The following is a 13,391-nucleotide window of genomic DNA, read 5'->3' as shown; positions in this document are numbered from 1 at the left end:
ACTGGAGTTACCACCTGAATTTGAGTCTGAGGTTCAGAAGTTGAGGATGTTCCTTGAAAAGTTGCTGGTTTTAGAATGGGTTTGTGTTGAACAGCATTTTGTAGGGTTGACATATCTCTACGTAAGGCTGCGTTCTCAGATTTAAGATCTTTTAGAATACCAACTATTTCCTGCAAAGAAACTTGATCCATTGCGTCTGGGCGAAAAGATTTTTGTGGGCTTTGCCTTCTGTCAAGAGGACTACGTCGTCTCTTACCTTGCTCTGTGACTTGAAGTCTTTAGACGACGTAGATGATTTTCGCAGAGACGCAATGGACCAACTTCCAAAATGACTAACCCTAAACTTGCAGATTTTAATTATACTACAAGAATAAAACTAGTAATAGGGGAGGAGGGCCAGTACTGGACGTTGGAAGAGTGGAGTTTCTTGCTGTCGACCTGCGAAACAACAAGCATTAAGATTTTACTCCTTTATCCAAAAGGTAGGGCCTAAACCTAACCTAATTCCTAGTTTGCTAAGGGTAATTCTGAGATCTGAGATTAATTGGAAAGCCTACCTACGATCAGTGCTTTCTTGTTTTGCGTCCAGTATGTCTTTGTCTTGTGGGTAGATCAAGTCGTCAGGTGATTCTCAGGTGATTCTTATGTGCTTGTCTTTCCTTACACTAAAAATAAAAGATTTAGTTAAAACCTTGTTCTTCTCCTTAACTCTGAGTTTTCCCTCTAGACACCTTCTACATTAATTATTACTTACTAATATTAGTTCTTGCAATCCTGATACTTGTGGGGTTCTGTATTATCTAAAAAGAATCTGGTTATTTTCATTTAAGAGAGATAGACACAAGCATAAAATCGTCTCACCAGAAAGCCTTCATGATCATAATTAAACTATTCAAACAAGTGATTCTAAAACATTTTGTAAAATGCCCCAATTTCAAAATGTCCTTTTTCTTCTATAACAATATTTCTTGCATTGCTCTAAAAAAAAAAAAAAAGGATTCCTAAATGTCTCCTTTGTATATGTTCCAAAAATTGTCCTTGACACCTTTCTTGCGCAGGGCGCCAGAAGATATGAAAGATTAACTTATCTCTTCATCTTTGTCTTTGTCTTTTAGGCTTCGAAGAACTCAGAAGATCTACAGAGCTGCTGACGACGTGCGCAGGAAGAAACTGGATTCCCAAAGGTAAGCTGCTGTACGAGCTCCTGCCGCGATCCTCAGCTCTCTGTTCAGTGAAAGGCAAAGCGACTTCTAGAAGGCTGGGTGCGGTTTAAATAGAGAACCGCACCCAGCCGCACCCGGGCGCACACCAAGGAAAGTGCGCACGCAGCACATCGAGCCGATCCATAATCACCGAACCAGCAAATCGGGCTCAGTTTCAGCGCGACTTGGAATACTTTAATTTCAGGCAATGTTCTCCGTTCTCATAAATCAAGCCACATGATTCAAGAAAGCAAAAGGCTACAGGAAAGTTTTACGACAGGAAAGAAACACTAGTTCTTACAATGAGACGTATTACCAAACAGTACACCAAACACACTGACAATGATGCGTGCAAGGTGCACGGGAAAGGGGTGGGATTTTTAAGGCCTTTCTGAAAACCATAATCAGAAGGTGGAATACTGACTGTATTTCTAAGAGAGAATTAGGTATGGATGCAGCAAATCGTGACATTGATTCCCAACGCAGATCGCAGGCACACATTGCTCACAGCGGCCCATGAAGGTGTTGCGTCTGCGCATGCGGGCGTTTCGGCTACTGTGGCTCAGTTACAACAGCGTTTCTGGTGGCGGGGACTGTACAAACAGACACGTGATTATTGCCTTCAATGTGACATTTGCCAGCAGATTAAGCCTTCAACTGCTGCGCGTCCACCCCAGACACAGTTGTACATTTCTAATACATCACTTGGTTGTGTTTACTTAGATCACTGCGGTCCCTTTTCTTCTGATACTGCGTATAAGTACATCTTAGTAGCAGTTGATTCATGCACACGCTTTGTGTGGGTGTGGCCTCATCGCAGCGCTGATTCACGAACTGTCATAAGAGACTTGCGTGTCTTTGTAGGGATTTTTGCCTGTGGTACCTTCCATTCGGATCAGGGTGCGGCTTTTGCCTCTAAGGCGTATAAGGATGCCATGACTTCGTTGGGGGTCCAAGTCAAGTTTTCGTCTCCATACAGACCTGAGGGTAATAGTGTTGTGGAACGGATGAACCGAGATTTAAAGCAGTCTTTGACAGCTAGAGTTATAGTGTTAGAAAGGCGAACCCGGGGGAGGCAGAAGGTGTCTGACTGACCACCCCTAGGTCTACCCCTCCTTCAGAGAAGGGACCGAGCGATGTCGAGAGGCCTCCGACGGGAGGGCCCTCTCCTAGAATCGTACAGCAGAGTAACCACCCCACTACAAATATACACCACACGTAGATAGGGTTTTCAATCTTTATCGGGCAATAAGTATCGGTTCAATATATACAGCAGATCCAGGGATCGGGAAAGTCTTGTGGCAAGGGGCAAGGTAGCGGGACAGTCTCATAGATGGTCGGTTGCAATGGGACCCTACGCACAGCTCTCAATCCTCGAGCTGGGGGGTTCCGGAAGGTGGGGCCGCGGCAGCGCCAGCAGGCTCCAGGATGGTTCAGCGAGCGTGGACCGCGGCAGCGCCAGCAGGTTCCAAGATGGTTCAGCGAGTGTGGACCGCGGCAGCGCCAGCAGGCTCCAAGATGGTTCAGCGAGTGTGGACCGCGGCAGCCCCAGCAGGCTCCAAGATGGTTCAGCGAGTGTGGACCGCGGCAGCGCCAGCAGGTTCCAAGATGGTTCAGCGAGTGTGGACCGCGGCAGCGCCAGCAGGTTCCAAGATGACTCAGCGAGTGTGGACCGTGGCAGCGCCAGCAGGTTCCAAGATGGTTCAGCGAGTGTGGACCGCGGCAGCGCCAGCAGGTTCCGAGATGGTTACAGCAAAGATGGACCGCGGCAGCGCCAGCAGGTTCCGGGTAGAGCAGCAAGGGGAGTTCGTCTCAGGGTCAGCCGCGACCGCGTCAGCAGGGCTTCTCAACTTCGGGATACAACTGCCGTCCTACTCCGGGGCTGGCCCAGATATAGGTCTGGAGTCCTTTGATGTCCGGACCCTCTCGCCTGGGGGTTAGAGGGGCCGGGATGATGGTGTCCAGACACCCAGCAGGGAGGTGGAGCCGGAGCCCAGGGAGGCCGGAGGGTGATCGAAACCAGGCATCCGGGGATGGTTGGAGAGCCATCGAAACTCCCCTCTCCTTGTCTCTGGTTGAGTGGCCACTCTACCACCCGGAGGGTTCTTGGTGCCTCGATGGCGGGCTCGCTGGGGCCGTGGCCGCGGCTGGTCCGGGACCACGTGTCTGTGACGTGATGGGCCCAAGATGGCGTCGGGCCTGGAATGAGGGTCCGGGGTGGGCACCGGACCGGTAATGCTGGGGCGGCCCGAGGGGCCCGTGTCAGTAGTTGTGGGCCGCCGGGTGGCGGATCTGGTGGTTTGGAGGGCGTGAAGAGGTGTGCCCGAGGGCGACCCGGGCTGGATGGAGGGCCGATGTCGTCCGGGGCCCGCCATGCGGGAGGGGTAGGACCACGCCACGAGGCCGGGTCCAACATATAGGCACTGGCAGGAACTGGCTGGCCCACCTAAATAGTGTGCAGCGTGCTCTAAATATTCTCCCTAGAAGGTCTCTGGGTGGGCAGGACCCCACGAGATGCTCTTTGGTATCAAGATGTTCGTACCGGACCTTGACGGTCTAGACTCGGCAGCTGCTGCTGCCTCCTTTGACGTAGATGAACATTGCAATGTTTTACAGAATCTACAAGAGATGAGAGATAGTCTTGCAATGGAACATTTGCCCTCCACCTCAGATGATGCGTTACAGATCCCGGTACTTGGCTGGCTACCCCAAGGGTGAGAACTGGTTCGAGAGAAGATCGAGAACAAGAAAGAATTTGGTCCCTCTTATAGAGCTCCAGTTCCAGTGCTTGATGTGAAGGGCACAAGAACAGTCATTTTACCACCCCTTCCAGGTCGTAAGGAAAACAGGTATATCTCCATTGACAATGTCAAGATACACAGAGTGGCCGATTCTTCTTAGTATGACACCGGCGGTCTCATGTCCTTCGATTTTGAGAAATTCTGTTTTGGCCCCGGCTTCAAATCCTGTGCCTGATGTTGCCCTTGAGATGCCTGCAATTTCAAGTCCTTTATTGAGTACACTGCCTGGTGCTCAACTTGATGAAACTGACTATACTTACCCAACTGACTTATCAAGGCCTGATTTACAAACTCACTTGGCCACAGAATCCAGATTTTCATTTGACACTGTTTCACACTACTCAAGAAAGCGTTCAAGGATTACTGTTTATGTAAGACTGTTTAAAAAACATTTTTTAATTCCCCCTTGAACCTATATTTGGCTGGTGCCTTTTTGGATTTACCTTTTTATGTCAATTGGTTTTGTGTTTTATTTTTTCAGTCTCGTCAATGGACACTATGTCGAGGAGAGAACATGCATTCGACATATCAAGGGAACATTGGCACCCCATTCCTCATCACACAGATTGAAGAGAGACTTGGCTTTTGTTAACATCACTGCTTGGTCTGTGTTAGATGGGATTGTGTGGGATGCCGTCAAATTTCAAATCCATGGCCCCACTGAGGTTATAAATGTCCTTAATGTGCTTAGAGTTTCTATGGGGGATGTAGTTAAACAAAATATACGTTCTGATGATTGGGATGTTCAGGCCGTAGAAGGATTGTTTTCTGATTTGAAATATTATGCCGCTTTTGATGCTGAAGATTTATATTTAGAATCTTCTAATTACGGTGATTTATATTGTTACCAACATTTTGGCAATCACTACCTGCATAAAACTAATACCAGGAGGAACACTGTAAATTATACTCAATGGGAGCATTGTCCGGCTCCTATACAAGGCAGTTCTGCTTCCTTTTTGAAAAGGTTCACTTATTTTACTGATTTCAATCAGTCAAATCCCAATGCATTTTATTTTAAAATGACCGAAAAGTCCACATGCAAGGTTAGACTTACCGATACTAAATTATTGTACTCAAAGTCCTTTCTAGACCAGTTGTCTGTTGGAGGCTACGAGTTGTGGAAGGAAATGGTTGACCTTAAATCTGTTTGGGGTTCTAAAAGTTGGCAAGTGCAAGGCACTGAGGCTTTGCACCGTGCATGTCTCGTCCCGAATCATATGTTGGTTTTGAATTCTACAATTTCACAGACGACATGCTTTGGATTGGCTACCGCTAAAAAATTGAATGCTCCTTCTTTCCCTGACTTTAAAGAATATTCAGGTTGGGGTAATTGTGGAGCTGGGTGGCGGGCGGACCGGAATAACAGGCGGGGAGGCCGTATATATTGCGCTATGACAAGTGTTTTATTGCAGCAGAAGAACAAAGTCAAAATGAGGGAGGGAGGCAGTGTAGAGTCCAATGGGTGTTTGGCTGGTAGAAACTGCAGTGGACCAGGCTCGGCGAGGTTGTTGGGGATCAGGGTCTGCTTCTCCGTGTTCCGCCAGTAGTCTCCTCGGTGTGGTACTGGGGCTCCTTGGAGGCTTGAAAGAAAGGAGAGAAGCGTAGGGCTTTTAGTCCGAGTACTCAATCAGTACACCCCGCCACCTACACCGGGGAGTGAAGGGTATGGAGAAATGCCAGTGAGGAGGGGACGGTAGGGGAATGGAACAGGCAAGAAAAAGGTGGGAGGGTTGAAGGCGGGATGGTGCAGGGCAGTGCTCGGTCTTTATACAGTGCGAGTGAGACAAACCTAACTATCCCTGTGCTCGTGCAGTCTAGGAATATATACAAGAGTATTTTACAATTAGCACTATATACACAGTAGGGGACACGGAGAAAGGGTAACAGGTACTCACGTGCCCTGCCGCAACTCTCGTCCGAGTTGCGGCCGCTCTCCAGCTTCCTCCTGAGGACGCCACCAGTCCTCCGTCCAGACGTCCTCTTCCTCGTCCTCGCTTCGGTCCTGCAGTACTGCTCCTCTCTCTCTCCGGGGTCCGTCGCTGTCCGCTGCCTCCTGCCACGAGTCGGTTGCTCCGAACGCCTCTTCTTCGTCCTCGGGGCTTTTTCTACCTTCCGGGCTCTGGTCTGACCGTCCACTTCCGGGGTCAAGGTGGATCGCTTCCGGGTTGCTTGGGGTCGACCCGCCGTCACTTCCGGTGTTGCGGGCGGGGGCTTCCGGTCCTTCGGGCTCCAGCGTCGGTACCTGCAGGGGACGAGAAAGAGAAGGTGTCCTGGGTGTCCGGGACGTTAAGTGACCGGGCGCGGGGGACGGGACCCCCGTGCTCGGACTGTGTTGCGCCGAGGTAGGTGCCGCTGCCGCTCCACATCCCCTTTCCCTAGCTGTCTTTCTTGTAGGGGAACTGGGAGGTGGGTATCGGGACAGATAATCAGCGTTGCCCTGTTGCAGTCCTTTCCTATGTAACGTTTTGAACCTAAAGGGCTGTAGGGAGAGGAACCACCGGAGTACTCGGTCATTGTGGCCCCTATTGCGGGCCATCCACTCCAGAGGGGCATGATCTGTGTAGAGTTCAAATTCCCGCCCCTCCAAATAGTACCGAAGGCTTTCCACTGCCCATTTGATGGCTAGGGCCTCTTTCTCTACTACCGCGTAGTTCGCCTCCCGGGGAAACAGCTTCCTGCTGAGGTAGAGGATAGGCCGTTCGACCCCTGTGCTGTCCCTCTGTGAGAGCACCGCCCCTAAGCCCTGATCAGAAGCGTCTGTTTGTAGTATGAATGTTTGGGTATAGTCTGGACTGACTAACACAGGTTCGGTTATCAGGGACTGTTTCAGACGCTCAAAGGCGTGGACCACCAGGGTTGGGGGATGCTGTAGGATTTCCTCTGTGTTCGTGGTTTTCTTCAACAGGTCGGTTAATGGGGCCGCTGTTTGGGAAAAACAGGGGATAAACCTCCGATAGTACCCCAATAATCCAAGAAAGGCACGGAGTTCCTTCCTGGTTCGGGGAAAAGGGATGGCCTGAATGGCCTTGATCTTATTGTCCTGAGGCCGGATGAGCCCTTCCCCTAACAGGTAGCCCAGGTATTTCACACTCTGGGCCGCTAAGGTGGTCTTGGAGGGGTTGATGGTAAAACCATGGTTCCCTAGAGAGGTGACAACGGCTTTTAGGTGGCTTAGATGCAGTTCCCAACTATCGCTGTAAATAACGATATCGTCAAGGTATGCCCCGGCGTACTTGGTATGTGGTTGTAACACCAAGTTCATGGCCCTTTGAAATGTAGCTGGGGCTCCATGAAGTCCGAAGGGCATCACCTTAAACTGAAACAAGCCCTCAGGCGTGGAGAAGGCGGTCTTGGGCTTGTCGGCTGCTTTGAGGGGGATCTGCCAGTACCCTTTGCAGAGATCCAGGGTACTTATATACTTGGCTTTGCCTATTCGTTCCACCATTTCATCTACTCGGGGTAGGGGGTAGGTGTCGAAGGCCGATATCTTGTTCACTTCCCGAAAGTCTATACAGAATCTGGTGGATCCGTCTGGTTTGGGAACTAGAACAATCGGGGAGTTCCAGCTGCTACTGGAGGGTTCTATGATGCCCATCTTCAACATTTGGTTTGTTTCTTCTTGAATGATGGCTCTTCGTGCTTCGGGGATGCGGTAAGGCCTTTGTCTTACTGTCTTTCCTGGTTCCGTGTGGATGGCATGTTCCACTACCGTGGAGTGTCCGGGTAGGGAGGAAAACACGGGTTGTACGGAGAACAAGGCCCGTCTGAGTTCCCGTTTGTTCTGTTCGGGAAGGTCGGGATCAATGCACACATCGAAGGGAGGGGGTGTTGCACTGGACAGTACAGGACGGGGACCCTCCCACTTCTTCAGGAGGTTTACATGATAGATCTGGGTTACTCCTCTGGTGGGATCGGTTTCTATTTCATACGTTACAGGGGTCACAACTCTTAGAACCGGGAAGGGGCCTTGCCACTGCCCTAGCAGCTTATGGTCGGAAGAAGGAAGGAGCAACAACACTAGATCTCCTGGAACGAATTTCCGGGCCTTGGTTCCCTTATCATATTGGTGTTTCTGGGTGTTTTGGGCGGCCACCAGGTTCTGCCTCACGATGACCCTTATCTGTTCAAGGTGCGTCTTTAGATTGTCCACGTATTCAGGAAGGGGTCGGGTTCTGTCGGGTTCGGCTTCCCATGCTTCCCTGGCCATATCCAAGAGTGTCCGTGGGGCTCGACCATACAACAACTCGTAAGGAGAGTAACCAGTACTGCTTTGCGGTTTGCACCTGATGGCAAACAGCGCTAGGGGAAGCATCTCCTCCCACCTTTTGCTTTCGAGGCCTAGGAGTTTCTTTAATGTTGCTTTGAGGGTGGCGTTGTAGCGCTCCACCAACCCATCGGTCTGGGGGTGGTAGGCCGAGGTCCTTATCTGCTTGATGCCTAGGTGGGAGCAGACCTGGCGCATAAGGGAGGATACGAAGGGTGTTCCCTGATCGGTGAGTATTTCACGGGGGAAACCCACCCTCGAGAAGATGGATATGAGGGCCTTGGATATGGTTTGTGTTGTGGGATGGCGTAGGGGTATCGCTTCCGGGAAGCGGGTGGCATAATCGACCAACACAAGAGCATATCGACACCCGGTTCGTGAAGGCAACAATGGTCCGATAATGTCCATGCCTACTCTGGTGAAAGGGACATCAATAAGGGGGAGAGGTTGCAAAGGAACCCTGGGGGGCCGGTAGCGGCTGTTTCGTTGGCATACTGGGCATTCCCGGCAATACTGCTTGATTTGTCCGTGAACCCCGGGCCAATAAAACTTATCAAGGATCGTGCGTCCGGTTTTCTCATCGCTGAAATGACCACCCAGCAAGTGGCTATGGGCCAAGAACAGTACTTTCTCGCGGAACAACCCGGGGATAACCAGCTGTGTTGGTTGTTGGGGTCCCCCTTTCCTGTAGAGGAGTCCGTTTTTTCGGAAGAAATAAGGACCTACATGTAGCGGGTCTTCAGCGTCCAGAGCACGGGCCCAGGCCTCCTGCAACACCGGATCTTCCTGTTGCGTGGCGCGGAATTCCCGGTCGGTTTCCCAGGGATGCACGTCTATTTGAGCAGGAAAAGCCATCGCGTACTCTCTCTTTTCCTTTTTCTTCTGTCTTCGGGTCTTGGTTGGTCTGATCACCGGATTCACAGGAGAAAGTTCATGGGAGAAAGGGGCCTCGGCCCACCATTTCCTCAGGGAGTCTGTGGTGTCTTGGAGCAGCCGAGGAAGACCGCTATAGTCGCTGCCCAATATCGCTTGCTCAGGGAGATTGGGGATCAGGCCCACCGTTAGCAGACTGCCCTTGTCTGTGGGGTTTTGCACATGGACCTGGGTGGTCGGATAGCTCTTGGTGTCGCCATGTACACACGTGATAGCCACGTTGCCTGTCACAGGACCGACAGGATGGGGCAGCTCCTGGGGTCTTAGAACGCTTTGTCGGCATCCCGTGTCGGCCAGGGCCATCATTCCGTGTCCGTCTATCCGCACCGGGCACCGAAATGGAGGAGGGGTGTTGTCCGCGGTGAGACAGGCATAGTTTCTTGCCATCCCTATGTCCATGGGTTCCTCCTTTTGGGGGCAGACGCGAGCAATATGCCCGAACCCACCACAGTGGTAACATTGAGGTCCCGGTGGGTGGGGTCGAGGCAGGATAGGGTAGGGCATCAGGGGAGCGGGGTCAGGTCTCCTGACCACCTGAGGGGGTCGAGGGACCCGGGGATGGTTTCCTGGAGTAATGCGGGAAGGGTGTTCCTCCTTTGGTCGCTGTGTTTCCTGTGCTCGGCTGTAGGCGCTGGCTATCTCTACGGCGCTGTCGAGCGTTAGGCGAGCATGCTGGCGCACCCATTTTTGTGTGGCAGGATGCAGGGAAGCTAAATACTGTTCCAAATATATTTTGGCCAGAATGTCCTCCTTTGTGGCCGTAGCAGGTTTCAACCACCGATTCGTCAGGTCCTGTATACGAAAGGACAAGGCCCGCGGCGTTTCTTGGGGCCCTTCTCTGGCTTGACGCAGCCTCACCCTATAAGTCTCGTCATCTATTCCTAGCCTTTCCAGTATGCAGGTTTTGATATCGGCGTAGGGGGTTTGTCCCTGGATGTTGGCTTGCTGGTAGGCAGCTTGCAGTTCACCTGTCAACAGGGGACCCAGGTAGTGGCCCCATCGATCAGCGGGCCAAGCCGCCGCCTGGGCTAGGCGCTCAAAGTTCGTGAAGAAGTAGTCGGGGTCCTCTCCGGGTACGTACTTCTGTAGAACGACTGAGGGGAGGGAGGTGGTTGGTCTTTGTTGCCCCATGACTGTAGTGAGTTTCTCAAGGGCTTGGTCCTGTGCGCTTCCCTGTCCCTTCAGCACGTCATGTAGTTGTCCTCGATCGTCTTCGGCCGTCTTGAGGAACTTCTCCATCATTTTTCCTAATAGTTCCTGGCTTTCGGCCAGATGCTTGACAGCGGCCTCCATGCCTCCGGGATATCCCACTTCTGACACCACTTGTGGAGCTGGGTGGCGGGCGGACCGGAATAACAGGCGGGGAGGCCGTATATATTGCGCTATGACAAGTGTTTTATTGCAGCAGAAGAACAAAGTCAAAATGAGGGAGGGAGGCAGTGTAGAGTCCAATGGGTGTTTGGCTGGTAGAAACTGCAGTGGACCAGGCTCGGCGAGGTTGTTGGGGATCAGGGTCTGCTTCTCCGTGTTCCGCCAGTAGTCTCCTCGGTGTGGTACTGGGGCTCCTTGGAGGCTTGAAAGAAAGGAGAGAAGCGTAGGGCTTTTAGTCCGAGTACTCAATCAGTACACCCCGCCACCTACACCGGGGAGTGAAGGGTATGGAGAAATGCCAGTGAGGAGGGGACGGTAGGGGAATGGAACAGGCAAGAAAAAGGTGGGAGGGTTGAAGGCGGGATGGTGCAGGGCAGTGCTCGGTCTTTATACAGTGCGAGTGAGACAAACCTAACTATCCCTGTGCTCGTGCAGTCTAGGAATATATACAAGAGTATTTTACAATTAGCACTATATACACAGTAGGGGACACGGAGAAAGGGTAACAGGTACTCACGTGCCCTGCCGCAACTCTCGTCCGAGTTGCGGCCGCTCTCCAGCTTCCTCCTGAGGACGCCACCAGTCCTCCGTCCAGACGTCCTCTTCCTCGTCCTCGCTTCGGTCCTGCAGTACTGCTCCTCTCTCTCTCCGGGGTCCGTCGCTGTCCGCTGCCTCCTGCCACGAGTCGGTTGCTCCGAACGCCTCTTCTTCGTCCTCGGGGCTTTTTCTACCTTCCGGGCTCTGGTCTGACCGTCCACTTCCGGGGTCAAGGTGGATCGCTTCCGGGTTGCTTGGGGTCGACCCGCCGTCACTTCCGGTGTTGCGGGCGGGGGCTTCCGGTCCTTCGGGCTCCAGCGTCGGTACCTGCAGGGGACGAGAAAGAGAAGGTGTCCTGGGTGTCCGGGACGTTAAGTGACCGGGCGCGGGGGACGGGACCCCCGTGCTCGGACTGTGTTGCGCCGAGGTAGGTGCCGCTGCCGCTCCACAGTAATACTACACAATTCTCGATCAGAGAGTTGCAAACTCTGTTGCTAAATTCTTCATTTAACATATCCAGTTTGGATCCAAGTGGCTGGTTGCTCTGGCACAGAAGTGCTGACTCGTGCCAACATCGTTTTCTGGGTTTGGCTCAAGGCTTTACACAGGTCAGGGTGGATCCCCGTTTTGAAAGTGACCATTCTGTGACTACCTATTCTGTAGGCAAATTATGTCAGAATTAGCTCAAACATTCTAGCTTGGCATCAGTTAAACAGCATTTATCTAAACTGACCGACGATGTTGATCTGAATGCTTTCATAAAAGGCCTGGCTAAAGGTAGATCTAAAAGATGGGTATATGCTGTTTATAACAAATTCTGGAAAACATCCCAGATTGAGGCGGCTACCTGCCTTAGGGCTATAGATCAAGCTAATTTAGAAAAAGTATTAGCAGTTGTAGATAATAGCATTAACACGCTTTCTTCCCGCATTTACACGCCGGATAATATTGTGACATCTGTTGTTATTGTGCAAGATGAAGTGTCTGTATTGTACCATGGTTAAAATCAATTGCGTTCGATTATGCAGTTTGCTTGGACTCTGCAGACGCTTAAGGCTGGAAAAGTGCCATGGCATTACATGAATACCTCTGCCCTGTTTGCCCCGTTTAATTTGACTGACAAGCAGCGTTTGCTTTCAATGAAGGATGCATCTTTTTCCATTTTACACATTGAGAGGTTGGAGCCTTTACCGTTTTCTGTGGCAGAGGCCAATACTGCAACGTAGCTTATCCACGGATTGATAACTCTCCCGTTTCCTCTGTTCGAGTTCAAAGGCTGTATGAAGTACTTTGCCATTGGTTGATACGAGCCTCTTGGAAGTTCTTATCTCCAAGAAGCCTGGTCCCTTCCTTTTACATATAGATGCCTTAGGGAGGGCAAGGAAGTTTATTTGAATGGTGAAGAATGCACTGAAACACCTGATCACCCATTAATGTGTAGACATATCCATTTACACGGCTCCTGTAATCAGAACGAGCCAAATTTAGCCTGTATTTTGAAAGGTACCCCCGTGCCCGCTATCGTTTCCACATTCACATTACTGGCAAATGGGAGTTATTTACTATTGAACAATGAAGATTGCTGTGGGTTAATAAAAGGAATTGCTTATGTCGTTACCGTCAGTGAGCGTGTGGTTTGCTGTAAGAATGTAATGTATCCCCCCCGCATGGGAAACTTGATGTTTCCCTCTGGCCCAAGTTCCGACCTTGAAAGCAGAGTTCAATAAGATGAGTCGCATAAGAGCTCTATTGTCCCAAAAAGAAGTTGCCCTCACATCTGCTCGTGAAACATTGGTCCTTCACGTGGCTAACACCCGCACAGAGGTGCATGCTTTATTAAATACTGACTTGCCCTTGCATTTCGGTGAATTGATTCACACAATCTTTAATGCATCCTCCACAACAGGGCTGGCGCACTTTTTTAAAGTGGTTAGCAGCGGCCTTGTGACTTCCTTTCAAACCATATTCGGGGTCTTTCCTGCTTGCTTTCATTCGATCTTTTCCAGCCTATTTGGTGGATTTCCCATTCTACTGGCTCTGGCTGCAGGCGTTCTTTTGCTGTTTTGTTTCATTCAAAATGGATGCACGTCCTGTGTTTCGAGACGAGCTGTCACGTCTGGCACTGTTTCGCAACAGAATGCTTGAATACTATGGAGCGCTGCTTCTTGCAACCTTAAGTGCAGCTTATGGATTATTGTTTCGGTTTTCCTATTTTACATGTGTCCAGCCTGTTTTTCATTGCCTGAGTTGCGATTTCGACTGGGCCCTGGATTTGTGTCT

The 13,391-nt window shown here is 50.9% G+C and overlaps 1 protein-coding gene across 1 annotated transcript; it reads right to left on the bottom strand.

Annotated features, from left to right (window-relative positions):
- Nucleotides 1-1,444: 1,444 nt before the first annotated feature.
- On the bottom strand, nt 1,445-11,561 carry LOC144820212 (uncharacterized). The gene is made up of 4 exons (XM_078677816.1): nt 11,092-11,561; nt 5,902-10,776; nt 5,395-5,586; nt 1,445-1,460 (listed from the first exon to the last, which is right to left on the bottom strand). Exons 2-4 carry the CDS (start codon nt 10,494-10,496, stop codon nt 1,445-1,447), a joined length of 4,803 nt encoding a protein of 1,600 aa, XP_078533942.1. The 5' UTR covers nt 10,497-10,776; nt 11,092-11,561.
- Nucleotides 11,562-13,391: the final 1,830 nt, after the last annotated feature.

Source organism: Lissotriton helveticus, chromosome 2_1, assembly GCF_964261635.1.
Source record: "Lissotriton helveticus chromosome 2_1, aLisHel1.1, whole genome shotgun sequence".
Taxonomy (NCBI): Eukaryota; Metazoa; Chordata; class Amphibia; order Caudata; family Salamandridae; genus Lissotriton; species Lissotriton helveticus.
This window is presented reverse-complemented; position numbering and strand designations above follow the sequence as displayed.

Bases quoted from the DNA above. Each gene is read 5' to 3' on its own strand.
- LOC144820212 (XM_078677816.1), bottom strand. From the start codon at position 10,496: ATGGAGGCCGCTGTCAAGCATCTGGCCGAAAGCCAGGAACTATTAGGA. The intron at 5,587-5,901 runs GTGAGTACCTGT...CTTTCTTTCAAG, and splicing joins CGAGAGTTGCGGCAGGGCAC to CCTCCAAGGAGCCCCAGTAC.